Genomic DNA, 16,196 nt, shown 5'->3' on the forward strand with positions numbered 1-16,196 from the left:
AACGATTAAAGAGATAACACGAACGAAACAAAACATCTTGGAGTTTATTTCCTATATCTGTCCACCATTACTTATGGGGGTTATGTACCCCATTAGAGAGCCTGATAATCTGCAAACGAACCCCCTGTAATTATGAAACAATTTTCATAGAAGCGATACTGCTGTGTATTTTAAACGGTGACATTTATAAGAACCGAGACAAGGAAAGTTATGCTATTTAACTTTAAACTGCATTTTAAACGTTTATGATTTAGGTGTTTGCTCGATCTGCAAGTGACAGCCATGTAATAAACAGTGAAATGGACGCTAAGGATTTAAATTTTAGTCACGCTGTGATTTCTTCGACGCCTCAATCAAAATCGTTTCAAATGGGTTACGGACACCCGCCACAGGTTTCAACAGATTTAAGACAATTACCCCATTTTTCAAGAAGCTGGATAACTCATTCTATTTTCAACAGCAAATGTTATTATTTATGTAGACGATGGGTAATAAACCGCGTATAGTGAGTGTCGAAATGGAATTTGCATAAGGTATCACTACGTTCGAATGATTCATAGACCATGTGACGCCTAACAGATTTAGCTAGCAGAGAGAAAAGCAAAAAAATTATGTTGATAGTTACGTAACAGTGTGCCAATAAGATAACATGGGGTGCAACGAAGAAAAGCACTGTGCTTTCGTAATAAAGTTTGAAATGTTCTCTTATACAAATGACGACAGAAAGAGTTGGCGTTTCGTATCCTATCGATTAGAGCAGCTGAAAATGTTTTCTGTTAGAATAAAGGATCTAGGTTTTTTTTTGAAGAAATAAAGATTTCATAGTTTCATTTACGAACTCTGTAGCCCACCCGCGTACTTCACGGGCGATTCTGCGATTGTCAACGGTTGTTTTCAGTTCAGTTCAACGAAAACTTCGTTTTTCCCCGGTTCAGTGTTCAGTCCACGGAGTCGTCGGAATATCGCTAAGTTCGCGCAGGTCACCGACGGATCACAGGTGGAACCTGTTTGTATAGGTGGTTATCTCGCGTCGTGTACTGCCAGCTGTTCCATTCTCGAGCTGCGCGACGCTTCGTGGAAAGTGCCGGCTCAGGTAGGTTATCCATACGCAGCGATGAATATGCGCGTTCTCAAAAATTGATTTTTTGCATTGGATAAGGAAGTCTTTCGCACAGTTTAGGAGCATCTTCTGCGAACAGGGTACTGCAAAGGTTGTTTCGTCAACCTTTTGAATTTCAGTGTGAAACATGATTAATATACGAAGTCAATAAAGGGTCGTGGATATTTGAAAATCGTCATGACCATATCGCGATAAAGGACGATTTCGTTTAACGTTTACGTTTACAAGACTGTTATTGTACATTGCCTCTTTGTCGTTCTTAACAGAACTCGAAATTTGAAGGCCTTACGGTAGGTGACCGCCTTCTCGTCGAGTTCGAGGGTGGACTTTCCTTTGACGGGGGGGCAGGTCTCGACATTCTTGAATCAGTTGTCCTTATGGAAAGTCGCGACGAATCGGTAAGCACCGTTAAAACTAAACATCCCGCCGCCTTTTCTTGTGTTTTCTAAAAATTCACAGCCTCGTTGAGAATTGTCTTGCCCTTTTTGGGCAGGTGAAGTATATGTAGTGTATCACATAATAATGAGTTTTTGTGTATGGTCATCATAAGCTTAATGTAAATGTCCTGCGGACAACTTCTGTCACGCACATGCGATTTCCCATAGTAACAGGGAAATTTCTCACAAACTAACGATTAAGCAAGTATTACATTATATCAGACACTTTACAGCATAATTATCACATTCTATCATTATCAGTGTTATTGTGCACATCTCTATTTCCCGGAGAGTAGTTTATTAAAAATTGATCGAAATGTGTAGAGGCATCGTTTTGTTATATGGTAGTATTTCTACCAGATCTATAGTGAAGACGGATTTTTCGAAGGTTTGACAGAATGCAGGCCTAGGCCCTTAAACCCCCCTGGTGTGGCCTAATCTCCAAAGTTAGCGTCCATATATTTACATTGTGAGATCGTAGAGACATTTAATATTCTTTGTCATTATTATATACTAATTGACGCACCTGCTCCGTCCGACAGGTCGTTGTAATATGCCATGAAAAAGTGACCTTCTCATTAGTTGGTGGATCTATCGCGGTAAAGATCTTTCTTGTGAAACGGTCATTTTTCGAAAGAAAATTCCATGCGGTCAGCACGACGGGTCAATCGGGCATATCTGGTGTAAGTTAACTTTCGTAATTATCCACTTACTAGTTACGTATTTCGTTCGCAGCCTGGATCCACCAAATATAATCACCATGTGGCATAAGAATCGTCACACACAGCCAAACGGAGCAGAGACGATACTATTACGTTCTCGATAGAATGGTCGTAGAATATGCCTAACATGTTTGGCAATAGTCAGGCGACCTTTTATTTGTTCTGGAAGAAGGATGGTCGAAAACAGGCTGCTTTATACAATTAGTATGTGTCCTTGTAAACTGCAGGATCGAAACATGTGCCTGCTTCAATACAGCTCGATAAAATAGGCAAAACGACCTGCTAATATAGCCTACTATAACGTTGAGATGGCGATTTTGTTGAGCTTAGCATGTGGCTAAATGTTTATGTTGTACCTACGTGTACGTTTCAGTTGAGGATTGCGTGTACGATACGGATCGTACAGGGACCTCCACGAAGCAAAAAAATGTCCCATATCATGAACGAAATACAGGTAATATTTCTCATAAACTTACATAATGATGTCTGCATGCCGGACGTTCAAAATAAATAGCTCGACAATATTCGAAATAGTTAAACGTACACTGCGCCGACAGCGCCGTCTAGGTGCATTTCGTTACGTGGCAGCTTCAGATAGCAAGAACGCTGTCATCTTCGCCAAAATGTCAGCGTTGCTAAATTTATTGCCAGAAATTGATAGTCAGAAAAATACGGTATCACTTAGGAATTAAGAAGAATAATGATTTATTGTCAAGTTCATTGGCTGCTGGCTTTGTTGCGTGCTATGCCGTTTCGTCTATACGAGACAGCCCAGATTAGTTTAGTAAGTTAAACTTTTTGTGGGGGCAAGTCAATAATATTATAGATAAAACGAGGCGATTTCAAGCCTTTGTTCACATAGAATAATAGCTAAATACAAATAACAACTCGACACGCTCCGTTAATTTAGCAGGGAAATCTTATACTTAGCGATATGCTCCAATGGGCCGCTGCCACATGCGTGAACACCATTTCAAAGATAAAAAACATTAAGTAGAAAATATCCACTCTTCTACTTTCCATTTGGTGGTAAGATGACAGTACCCCGAGGAAGTCGCGTGCTTATAGTCGGCGAAAATGTTCGTGAGCGCATGGTATTGCCCCCGAATTTGTCCCTTCTCAATCTTCAAAATCTTCGGCACAGTTCCAAGGTTAGTATATACTATGTGTATACGTTAATGTTGAGCTTTCAGTAGAAATTGGCATTGCCAAAAAGTTTGACGCAGAAGAAACCTCAGTAATCAGATAATGTGATTGAATGCCCAAGATTCGTGGACCCAACTCTGAACTAACGTCTTAGAGCGTTGGAGTCCAAGTGGCAATACATTGCACCATCATGTTAAAATGCATCGAAAATGCCAATAATAATAATAATTACATAAACTTTAATGATAACCTAGTGTTTCAATCAGCATTATCGTTTGGCATCCGTTGCAAGTGGAAGCATCGTATAACTAAAGATAAATTTTTTTTTCATTTTATATTTGATTGGTTGGTTGTTAATTAATAATACCGTAGGTTACTGAAGAAGTGCGGGACGCCGGTCGGCTGGAAACAGAAGAGTTACTTCGGCAGAAGCACTTCGAACTTCTTCGTGAGATAGATGAAGTCGTCGAAACGATTACAACCCTTTGCAATGAATACTCATACACCCTTCAGATTCAAGGGTCAAAAGTAAGTTTTTATCTTAAGCAGAGGAACAACAATCCACAGCGACATCTTGACAGATTAGACTGTAATATGACAGAATTTCGATGAATGAACAGGCTGTCAATTTGACTGCGGCCTCTACTAAACGAACCTTTCATTCACAATAAATTTTAATTCTGATATAAATGAACGTTTTATTTGAAAAAGGCAACGCAGCAAATTTCGTCTATAATTGACCTTTGTCATGCACCGCTCATATATTTATTAGTTTCTCAAACAGGCAATAACGTTCAACTTTAAGAATCTTCATAACATTATTTTAAAGCTGTCCTGTTTTTAAAGCTTCTAATGTTGGGCCACTGTGAAAGGCTGGTTCATTCGTGAGTCCATTCTCAATAGCTCTCAGTGGGTTCAAGGCAGACCACCGTCATTCTTCCGGGTCTAATAAATAACATTAATTTATTTAAATTACATCATTCTTCTTGTATCTACCAAGCTTATTTCAAGTAGTAAGATCCTCGAGTATTTTTCATCTTTGGCAACGAGGGCCGTATGCTACCTCGCAAAATAGAAATCTACATACATTTTTTGATCCCTATGTATTAACAGGCTGCGCTGAATCAGGAAATGCAGATAGTGCTTCTGAGGTTAGAGGCACTGCAAAAGCTCCTCAATGAAATCGATCACCGGCTAGCATTCGAGGTATTTCCAGATGTCCAATTGATCTATGGTAAGGATCATGCATCACTAAATAGCGCAAGTTACCCTGCGTTAGTTAACTGGATCACCCCCACGCATTCTATTTTTATTATGTCCTAGATAATTCTATATTAATTAGCGAATTCCACATTACAGTTGACGGTAGAATCGAAACGGCAGTAGGCCTCAAAGTACGTTTCTGGCTCACAACGTTTACACTTGATAAGTGGTAATATCCGGTTGTTAATGCTTCCCCAGGAACTATCAAAGATGTCATAGGCTGCGTTTCGCTGATTGATTATCTCGTACCAGCAGCCAGCGTTATCGTGGACGCGGATCGTCTTTCGCTGAGCGAACTAGGCGTCGTCTTTTCGGTACGACGAAACAATATCTACCTGTCGATTGATACGCCGTGCTTTTGGAAGCCAATAAGAGAATGGAAATCCAAAGGGATCTCCATAAAATCTGTTCGTCGGCGTAATTATATATGCGACGAATTTTTATCGCTACTTGAGCAATTCATCAGTCCCCAAATGCTCTCTGCAGAGTTCTTTGAAGGATGGGTACTCGAGAGCGACAATGGGTTCGGACTACTTTTGTCATGTTTTAAGCACACCCTTGGCCCGTTACCTCAGAAGGTAAGTACACGGACTGATAAAACAACAGGATTTTTTTCTCGTTGTAGCCGAATTCAGTTATCGCTGGCTGAACGTTTTATCTTCACGCACACAGGTATATATAATTTTTTTTAGCTAGATACCACAAAACTTGCTTGTACTAACCTTCAATAACTGGATATTAACGTAGGAAAATTGCAGTTATCACTACTGACCTCTTTGTTGTTGTTAATTAAGCGTTGTTTTTAACTATTTGTTCATCGAACTCAACAGCCACCGAAGAACGTGGTAGTGATAAAACACACCGAGAAAGGAGAAGCTGCCGTCGAATTGGAAACCCACTTAATGAAAAGCATGGGAAATCTATTTGCTATGGCGGAAGAACATGATTACAGCCTTTATGTAGGTAGGTTAACTAACTGAATTTAATCATATGTGTGTTTCGCACCACCAGATTAATTAAATCGCTACCGTTCTGCTATAGTTTGGGAACTTGTAACGGGCATTCAAGAACTAACAATATATATTTCGCCCGTTCTTATATGTGTTTGTATCAGATGCTAGATTTGTGCTTATCTCGTGACCTTTCTGATTAATTACCTTGTTACCCATATAGGTTGTTTAATAAGATGTTGCACTCTACTTTTCCACCCTGGTGTTCCATTTATGAGAATTCGTCACCATTTTATGTCGACTATTCCTTCTAATCTAAGATTATTCTAATCTTTTGTGACGTCTAAAAATTACTGATCGTTCAATATATATATATATTTTTCACAGTGAACAGAAATGGTAGTACGGTGGTAGAGTTATGCGACAGTCCCGTCGAAAAGTCCAGTTCGTCGAACGCGTTACAGGACATCAAAGGGTTTGTCATAGGCATTTTATCTATCTTTTTAACAAAACATGTTCAATGAAAAGATCGCCTGGGTAGCACAGTCACCTGGATGTCATTAACTCACATTCAAGGATTTGCTCTATTGCCCTAAGGAGGAAGTTTGCACTATCTCTTAGAAGACTGACATAACCGCAACAAAATTGGCAAATTCTCGTGAGCAAATCATCTGTAAGCCAGTATTAAGTAATTATTCCGCAGGAGCCAAGTAGGATCCCTAAGCAGGAGAACGATAGAAGTTATTGCATCGAAATATCTAGCATCCTTTATCCTTCAATTTACAGAGAAAAATTGTAATATTTTACTTTACATACTTGTTCTACTTTTTACCAAAATCAAAACCAAGAACGATTTTAATCAACGAACCACGAACCACTATAGAATTACCTACTTCCGAAGAATCTCCTGCAAGAACGTTAGCATCGTAGGTCATCCAGGCGCTTGCTTGAATGTCTTATATAATTATATCTGAATATAATTATAAAATTAAATGTTAATATGATAATATATATAGTTACTGAATATTCCCATTGTCGGTTATCGCTGAACTAAGTTAAATTATTAATTAGTTGATTAATTGATAAATTACTATTAAATACAACACCTAATTATTTAACTTAGCTTACTTAATTGTAGACGGTATCCTTGCATATTAAGCTGTTTAGGACAGAGCAAACCTACTTTATCTGCATAAGTGTTATCCAATATCCAATAATATTATCCAATTATTTTTCATATCTGTGACAGGGCGTTCAAACCACATGCGGACACCTTCGTATCTCTGCACGGGCTAACAACGAAGGCTCTGCCAGCCCTGTACGAACTTATACTCTTCAGCTTACGTCGAGTTTTCCTTATTGGCAACCTTCAACAACTAAAAAAGGTCATATCTCATCTTGCTTAATGCCACCATACCTCGCTCAGAAGTCCCTGTTTAGGTCCTTATTACCATCGCAGTACTGGACACGATTCCAATCGAATATGGACGATTATGTAATCCTCGTTTTCAATTTAACAGTCGGGTTTTTGCTGGTCGAAAAGTTAGCAGGGAACCGCAGTGCCGACTACGTCGCATTGCATTTACATGAACAGCTTGTATTATCATGAAGTGAATAATAGCCACTAGCACAGTCGTATACCACGGCGAAAATGATGAGTAGTTTAGAAACGATTATCTATTTGTGGGGTTTGATTCGAATATACGCGGGTTCCGGGGTGCAAATCAAACGTCCATAATGATGTGTTTGCCTACCAATTCATGGCCTAGGTTTGAAGCCGGGTGTAAGACACACGTCGTTCCATGCTATAGACCAACCTTCTGGAGCAATGCTTAACGCCAGTAACGAACGTAAAATTAAAAACATTAACATCTGTCAAGCGATGTAGGTGATTAGGAACGGCATCACTGAACTAGTTTTTGTATTTTTACAATTTCAGTCAGATGAAAATGTTCGACGGTTCGTAAACAATCTCCTGTCGTGCGGTTTCGTGCGCAAGTCACTTATTCTTACCTGTCCTAAGCACAAAACCGATGTGAGTTCGACGACCTTTATACATAAGAGACCGACTACCGCTGCCAATGATCACTATATTTATCAACTGTCATTAGTTTCGCGAGAAGTTTTCGCGAGGCACCTGTAGAGGAAATCTACTGGCTCAGTAAAAAATAAAGACAAAGAAACTAGGAAAAAAATTGGTATCACACAACCCGAATTGAAAATCCGCGTATACGAAACTGCACATTCTTTTTTTTAGGTGATTTTTGGTTCTAATTGCGGAAACTCCGCCGTCAGTTGGCAAACCAGCTGCAAGGAGAGGTGCAATGTCAGACTACCTTGCGGTCATCAATGCCCTCAAAATTGTCATTTCCATGACGAGCAGACTTTCGAAGATGATTTGCCTGCCTGTGATCAGACATGCGGCAAGGAGTTACCGTGTGGGCATGCCTGTCCATTACCTTGTGGACGACCGTGCCTCATGAGGTAAGCTGGAATTAGGCATGGTGCGCTGCCTATATTGCCGGCTATAAGAGCAAACTATTCTTGCTTCTTCGTGTTATCGCCTTATGAGTTCATCTAAGCTCTATACTTCAGTGTACAAAAATATTCCATAGTTAATCGTCTAAGAAAAGCGCGCTACCAATCTTCTAGGCATTTTCCGACCCATCGAGTTAGTGGCAGAATTGCGTACACTTTAACGTTACCTAGCTTCAATAACGATTTTTCCTCTCCTCAGGTGTTCAGTACTGCTCGCAGTGATAGGCCCTTGCGGCCACCCAAATTCAATACCTTGCTGCCAAAATACAGAACATGGCTTGAGCCTATTGGCTTGCCCAAATTCAAAGTGCCATCGTCATTTTAACGACCCATTTTCAACAAAAAATTCCAAGTCGCTGATTCAGCGGGGTTCTACTCTATTTGCGCGAATGTTTAGTACCTCGTGAGAGGCAAAAAGACTTGGATAAATCGAAAGATTTTTTAGCAATAAGAGCGTTTTAAAAACAATTTCTAGAAGATGAACTATATTTGCATAGCAAGCAGATGTGTAGCAACGGGCTGTTAGAAAAAGAACAAAATCGTATGGAAGATTAACCTTAACATAAATGACGTCCGTGTAATCTATTTTCATTATCTCCTACAAATATGTACTCAGGCAGATAATGATGCAGATTTTAAAAAAATGGGCAGGAGAAACGGAAAACAATAAATTGTTTTGGACATCAAACGTTTGTTAAAAATGCCCCGTTTTTGATTCAACGTATCAACCGAAATATTGGGTTTTCCGAAAAAGATTTTCAGGATTTTTCGCTTTATTTCTCCTTGATCATGAATGTCGCTATCTGAATATATACGTACAGGAAAAAGAATGCAAACATATTGCACCAACTGGCTGAACTGGCTGGAAACATGGCTGAACTTTCACTGATTTTCCATGTAAACCCGTAACTAACTTTTTCAACATTTAATTCATAGTGTTCTGGCCTATCCAGAACATACAGCAGGGCTGTATTTATTAGAATTTTTAACACATAGTTTTCATACATCTAGATATATAAGTATATTATTTAGCCGCGCACATTTGGCGTGATCTTCTGTTTATGCTGTACGTTGACGTACGTTATTGAGCTCATGCACGCACTAATGACGCGTGCAGTATTCTTGGCTCTTTATTGTTAATATTCTAGCCAACTGCCATAATTTGTGGCGTTTTCTTCAAAGTATCCCTGTAGAGATCGTGTTTTGAGGCAAAGACGTTATCGTTGGCTTCGAGTCGAACGTATCATAGCATTCGTAAAATGATTTGTCGCCCGAATAGATATACAAAGCAAGCGTTCTGTGTGACGATTCTGTAAATGTCCTGTCCTTTTTTTATATAGCACAGCTACGAAATTTTAGATATCGCAATCAGCCAACTAAAAGGTCAGGGGGGGGGGGGGGGGGGTCCCAGCATTGTGCCCCATAAAGCGACACAGCACTTTACTGATACATGCCATATGATTGCGTGAAAATTGAGCATGACATTCAGTTATGTTATTGAAATAACAAATTTTAGCTCTGCTAGTGTCAGCGCATTTTCGAGCTATAAATAGCCAAATTGATGACTGCTACGTCCCGGCAAGTAAACACTGAACTATATGAGTGAATGAACCTATATTAGTGATAAAGAAATATTTATATATTGTGACGCAAATCGTTTTTATTCGGAGGTTTTCGTAGCGCTCGTTTACAAACAGAAGCTCTAACTGAAAAAGCTAAAACACACGATATTGAATGTTTGTTACACATACACACCCACATGCATATAGTCATCTCAGAATATAGTAATACCTGTATTACCCTGTACATATTACATAGTTCCATAACTATCCTTCGTTAAGCAAGAACTGGTAGTAACGCACCCTGAATTACTGTACAATATTTTAGATAGAGGTTTGCACAAATGGACGAAGGTGTCTCAAGGTACGTTTCCGCAATAGTTCATGCGTCAGGCGCATATACATATGCGTGTGTTTGGTAACGTAAATCAGGACAATAGGCCCTAGGCACGTTGGAGCACTGCGGAGTCGGCACGCACGCGGCCGTTAGGAGGGTGGTTAGTCGGGACATATTACATTACGCATGCGAGAACAATCATGCATCGAGTCGCAACGGACGCAGCCATACGGCGGACGTGCGAATTTTACATGAACGCAGTATTGTTGCTAGCAGTGGTTAAGTGTGACAGCCAGAAACGTAAACCATTCGAGGTATAAAAGGCCTGGCAGTTCGCTCACAGATATTATCCTTCTTCGACTGACGGCCTAATCCCTCACAGGATATTGCCTTACAGAGAAAGTCTTAAAATGCATTAGGTTGAATATATAGTTGCGGCGCTTTAAAAAGCAAAATTTTTCTTCCCCTACTTGTTGTTTGCTTCTGATATACCCTTCAAGAACGCCCTTGTTGTTCTATTAATTTAATATAGCAGTATTGTGTTGTGAGTAGAAAATCAGCTCAAAAGAAGTTTTCAGAGATGGTTAAGTAAAATGTGCATTTTCGACAACCTCTGAAATTTACAGCATTCGATCATGGCCAAAACGTTGTCGGAACAGCCTATGACAGCTGCTTTGTACACAACAATAGAACGGCTATTCAAGGATGTTTAGTGAGGTTTCAAGGCGGTATTCGGGACTTCAGGATGCCCCTGCTCTTACCGACCCTCTAAGTTTGATGACGATTATTTGAAAGCATTTTTGAAGGAAGACGATTGACAAACAACTCGGCAATTGCCCGAGAAGATGGGCTGCAGTTGCATGACCGTTATCAGGCACCTTAGGTTACCTAGGTTTACACAGGAACTTGGAGCTTGGGTACCTCACAAACTCTCTGAATTCAACGAGGATTCAATGCTGCATCTTAACTGGTGTAGGGCGGCCATAGTACTGATTCCCACACAAAATTGTCCCCGACGATGGTAAGTGGCATTTGTAGGTCAGTAGGAAAGAAGAATGCGATGGCTGGCTCCAAACGAGAAGCCAAGGCTCAGGTCCCACCAGATCTTCATCAAAGACTTTGCATTTGATCGGACTGTATGAGAATTACTTCTTGCTAATCATCCAATTGATTGGTACGTTTCTTTGGACCTTCTCCTTGGACGCTTCTTAGGATACTTAAGAAAAAACATCCAACGAACGAGGTCCGACCTTACGCAGACAGTTGCACTGGCAAACGGAATTGGGAACCGCACGTCTGAGAGTAAAGGGCATCTCAAAATCGGGGTGGACGAGTTTTTCACTGCCCAATGAAAGGGAAAATAAGTTGGTTGACAGATGGAAGGAGATCGCGGAAAACGACGGCGGACAGTAAGTTGTTGTCGCAATGAGAAAACATACCATGTTTTCTATTTGGCAGAAAAATGTGGAAACTTCATTTGCAACCTAACAACTGAAACATTAAGGGTGCGCACAAAAACAACCAAACTGCCTTCAGTTCACCCACGATTGGTCACCTTATATTGTCGCGATGTCTTACATTCAATCTAATTCTCAGTTTATAAGATATCGAAACTGTCGCCATTTCAAACAAGCTACTTCATAGGCCTCATTCGAAGTTAAATTTTGTGATGTAAACTAAATTCGAAGCAGCAAAATGAAGGACAGTTTCCCGAACAACCTGGTAGATGGCGTACCTAGCGAAAGCAGCTCAAGGTCGATGCGGTGCGACCACATCTGGTTGGGATAAACATAAGGCCCCGCCACACTTGACATATATTCTCATTCTCATTCGACCACGGCCAAATGTATATTAGGGCTATCTGGGAAAATTTTTCTTGCAATGAACTGATTCTCAGAAAACCCGCTTTGGTACAGGTAGCGTGATCATCTCAAAACAAATTCAACGAGATAACCGGAGCTGAGAAGATAGTTTTGTATACATCTCCTCAAACTTGGGAGGTTATTCAATATGATTTTATATTTGACCATAGGGAGTGTGTTCGTCCCAGGAAACTGCCAACTTATCGTATGCCGACGCTGTTATGGTAAGAACAATCATCTCCGTTGACCTACTTGATCTTTCTCCTAGTCTACACAGGGGACAGAGCATAGGACATTTTTGACACACGCATGATTTTTATTCAACCTATGTTTCAAACGTAAACAATTCATTATATTTCTGCGTTTCTGTTTAGTTCTGACGAGTGCCCAGTGCATGAGGTGTTTTTCACCAGTATTTAAAATAACATTTATAACAACATTAAACCTAGAAGTGACTTCTACAATGACCGACAAGCAGTAAGTGGATATACTCTGCAACAGAGATTCGACCAAAGGCAAAGCTCTATCCAAAAAAAACATACACAATGTAGTACCTGAACTGGTAACCTCTGTCCTTTTTAAACCTGGTTCTGCCATATTTTATTGGCATACTGTCTCCGACGATAAAATGATAGCAAAAAATTACCCAAGCTATACGGCTAATGTATTCATTAACTATATATTTTAGTATTGTAAATTTTGATCGAAAGAATTACTTCCAGTAGACGTTTTTAAAGTTTGTTTGTTGTTTTTCTTTTTTTTTTTTTTTTATTTTAAAGTAAAATGAAACAGTCTTTGCCTTAAGCAAGGATCTCTTTTTATTAAAATTCTATTTCACATTGTGATATTGCGTACATGCGATCAGTCGTCTCAACTTGCTGATCAGAGAACTCCCACAAGCAGTAAACGTCGCAGCTATCGTGTTCAACCAGAACCAATCACCTCTATGTCGAGTAATTTATACCGTAAGAAAAGCACATGTGATTTTTTGTAACACACCGGCATAAGGACAAGCGTTCCGTATATATTTACAATACAAGTGTATCGTCCTCCCTGAGAGGACGCTCCGACATCGGAAGGTGAATATCACTGTAATAAAAAACAAACAAAAAAAAACATTGTAACGTGCAGCATGCTTGAGTTTCCAATCCGTTTACGAAACGTTTGTAATATTCTTCCGGCTTTCCAAAGTAGAAAGATCACCTCCTGTAGAAGATCATCCATAAAACGTGTCGAAAGGATGAGGAATGTGCTTATATGTTCCAGACAGATATTATAAGGTACACAATAAAGTGGCGATATTACCCTATTTTTTCGTTGTTCGAAACGTCCCTTGATATGATACTCTGACTATGATACTTTCGTTAGTTACCATTACAGTTATTCTTTCTACTAGTAGTGTTAACTATAAAAAAGTATTTGAATAAAAACTTGAAAGACCGAAATTTGATCAATTAAGTTAAAGTAGGTCAAAACCAATGAAGATGACAACGGTAAGTTAAAGCATCGTGTTACTACGGCTCATAGACGAAATTAGATTTTCTGATCCCTAACAGGGAACGCAAACAGATAGTCAGTCAGGAGCTTTTAATTGTGCAAGTCATTTTATTTGTTTAGCTGTTCATCCGACGAATCAGCATAACATCAATAATGCAAAAAAAATCGTTCGAAGCTCAGCTGTTTGTTTTCCTCTAACGATATGAACGATACAGGAGTATTTAAGGTCGTGTAAAGGATCGTCTTTAATGTTCAACAGGTGCCTGAGTCCAAGTACAAATCTCGTCACTGTATGTATCAGTACTCTTCACTGACCTACTCTACGGCGGGCATATACTAGCAATTTCAAAAGCTGTTTCGTCGCAGAGATTGATAACGCCTGAACTTGTATAATGTTGAGAAAAAGTTAGGAAATAACTTGAAAAGTAACTTGAATACATGATTACCATCGTCAATATTTTAAAACAGCTATGCATTACCCGATTCCACAACTCACAGCTTTATGCTGAACATGAAATTAGGTATCATTTGATTTTTTTTTTAGCTTGCTTAAGCTTTGATTAAGTTGTGGAAACTTTCCCTAAAAACACTTCGGCTTTACTCGGGTAAACTTAATTTAGGTTGAAATAAGAACTTCAACAATTGAACAAATCCGCCCTTTAATTTAAACCTGCTGCGAGTCAAGCTAGAAATTATACAGCAGTTCCTTTTATATGTGCTTTGTATAATTTGTTAGAAACGCAATTGTGCATTTTACCTGTAGGCTTTCCCGCCCATTTTCAGTTTCAAATGTTTTGGTGGCATCTTCGATCTTTACAAGAGTTTTCCAGCGAACGAAAAGAACGCCCATCGTTTGGGTAGATCTATCGCGGAGCCCTGATCCGACTGTTCGAGACGCGCCACGAAGCTGGCATAAAGCGCAATGTTCCTGGGTATCCAAATAAGCCATTGCCGTACCGAAATCAAATCAGAAAACAATCTGTGCAAACAATGGTAGAAATCTCCGTGTGAAGCAACTTCTGTAGTTGTATAATATTGCTTGTCATCTGCAACGACCGCCAAACCGGCTAGCTAGAGATGTATGGGTATAATAATATAAATGAATGTCCTGAGTTTTACCATTGCTTCAGACGTTTGCCGCCTGCGTATCAACGTTGGCTTCTGGATCTAGACCACCCCATATGCCCCTAAATTTAGTAGGCAAACATGTTGCCAATGCCCCATCACGGGGACACTAGAAGTAACATCCTAATTTTTATTTGTATATTTACCTTATTTGTAGCCTGTTGGCGACGGTAGGACATATGCCCCATGGCGGTCACATAGAACAAAGGAGAAATAGTTGTCAACGCTAGAGGATGTAAATTTACAATATTGAAACAAACGTGAACTGTGTATCAACTACAATTGAAAAAGCTGAAGTGTGCTAACAATATATTTGTTGTACGTTACACATGCCAACAGCTGCGAGTAATGTCGTTTCCATTTGGCGCCACGTAGAGGCTCAGCGTCTATAGACAAAATCAAAATACTTGGAACGATGTCTGGGTTATTTATAGGGCATGTTTTAAACAAATAGAGAAGACCACGTTCTCCAGGAGGCAAAGCGAAGCTAAAAATACGCGAAGGTATAGAAAGTCAAATGTTACCTAACCCGGCCTTGGCACATTTTGCATCACTGAAAAAAAAACAGTAGTGGTTTTTTGTAAAAATTTCGCTCGCTTCGAACCATTTTCCGGTCAGTTGGGAGAGAGGTACACAGTAGACATGCTGTTTTAATGTTTGATTGAAAAGATTTTAGCAAAAAATATTTTAAATTTATTTAATCGCTATTAGTTATAACAATGTATATAGAACCGGTAAACTTAAGGAACCAATTTAGTACTAAAGGAGGCAATCCAAAAACTGCATTGCATCAGGTCGAATGGCAAGTTGTCGCGGTTTTCTTCCAAGGCTTCCTTTTAGTTCTCGTTAACCTCTGATGTTCTACTCGAAGGCGCCTTTCCTACCATATGGGCGTGCTGCAGCGGCTTTGTGTTACGAGTGCAATTTAAACTTGGAAGCGCTCCTCATAGATAGAGCGAAAAGATGCATCTTTGGCGCTTTCTACATTATGCACTTCGTGAAGCTCAAAATGCTAATGAGACAGCCCGGGACATTGCATGGTGCCATCGCTAAAATGACTCTGCATGAGTGCCTTGTACTGTTTGAAAACGGTACCCATGACATTAAGGATCCTTTCGCTTTGACAAACCATTTGAGTTTAATGACGATCACCCGGGAGGAAGCACTTCTGAAGGAAGCCGGCCGACAGAAAACTTAAGAATCGGCCGAAAAAACATGCTGCAGCCGCAAGATTGTTGTTAATCATCTTATGTCCCCTAAATCTACCCAAAAACTTGAGGCTTGGATAGCTTATGAATTATATATAACATAAAATCCGACTAGAAGTTACGGCATTGAAACTTCTTGCCCAGTGTCGAACGTCGCGCAACTTTTGCACAGAAATGTTACGGGTTATGAGAATTAGCGCCTGTACGTCAACATGAACCAGACAAAACTGGGTAGTCCCACGAAAGAAGCCAAAGCCTAACGTTCAACTAAAACTTAATTCAAAAGAGGTTATGCGTTATGTTTGGAACTGCAAAGACGTGATTGATTTCGAGTTACTCTTCACGAACTAGACAGTTGATCAGCGCATTTATTTCGCCTAGCTGCGTTCAGTCAATCATAGTTTTCAAAAGAAAAGACAAAATCAGGTCATC

The 16,196-nt window shown here is 39.7% G+C and overlaps 1 protein-coding gene and 1 long non-coding RNA gene across 4 annotated transcripts in view; one reads left to right on the forward strand and one right to left on the reverse strand.

The window, feature by feature from the left end:
• Positions 1 to 8,877, forward strand: part of LOC111268510 (uncharacterized) — a 12,333-nt gene extending 3,456 nt beyond the window's left edge. The window contains exons 4-18 of one of the 2 annotated variants that reach the window (XM_022847532.1): positions 255 to 392; positions 899 to 1,093; positions 1,387 to 1,518; positions 2,100 to 2,240; positions 2,653 to 2,733; positions 3,314 to 3,430; positions 3,798 to 3,953; positions 4,539 to 4,659; positions 4,887 to 5,266; positions 5,519 to 5,651; positions 6,026 to 6,113; positions 6,888 to 7,023; positions 7,578 to 7,673; positions 7,896 to 8,122; positions 8,376 to 8,877. In XM_022847532.1, coding sequence (XP_022703267.1) covers positions 255 to 392; positions 899 to 1,093; positions 1,387 to 1,518; positions 2,100 to 2,240; positions 2,653 to 2,733; positions 3,314 to 3,430; positions 3,798 to 3,953; positions 4,539 to 4,659; positions 4,887 to 5,266; positions 5,519 to 5,651; positions 6,026 to 6,113; positions 6,888 to 7,023; positions 7,578 to 7,673; positions 7,896 to 8,122; positions 8,376 to 8,583 — 2,349 coding nt within the window. In that variant the 3' untranslated portion in view covers positions 8,584 to 8,877. The remainder of the gene's footprint in view (positions 1 to 254; positions 393 to 898; positions 1,094 to 1,386; positions 1,519 to 2,099; positions 2,241 to 2,652; positions 2,734 to 3,313; positions 3,431 to 3,797; positions 3,954 to 4,538; positions 4,660 to 4,886; positions 5,267 to 5,518; positions 5,652 to 6,025; positions 6,114 to 6,887; positions 7,024 to 7,577; positions 7,674 to 7,895; positions 8,123 to 8,375) is intronic. The other variant, XM_086971720.1, reaches the window with a different exon arrangement.
• Positions 8,878 to 12,734: 3,857 nt separating this feature from the next.
• Positions 12,735 to 14,888, reverse strand: LOC111268501 (uncharacterized). 2 transcript variants are annotated; one of them, XR_015314247.1, is made up of 3 exons: positions 14,703 to 14,888; positions 14,189 to 14,359; positions 12,735 to 13,023 (listed from the first exon to the last, which is right to left on the reverse strand). It is a non-coding gene; the product is annotated as an uncharacterized LOC111268501 (long non-coding RNA). The 2 variants fall into 2 exon arrangements; XR_015314248.1 differs by having other exon boundaries at positions 14,189 to 14,410.
• Positions 14,889 to 16,196: the final 1,308 nt, after the last annotated feature.

Source organism: Varroa jacobsoni, unplaced genomic scaffold (assembly GCF_002532875.2).
Source record: "Varroa jacobsoni isolate VJ856 unplaced genomic scaffold, vjacob_1.0 scaffold_1295, whole genome shotgun sequence".
NCBI lineage: Eukaryota > Metazoa > Arthropoda > Arachnida > Mesostigmata > Varroidae > Varroa > Varroa jacobsoni.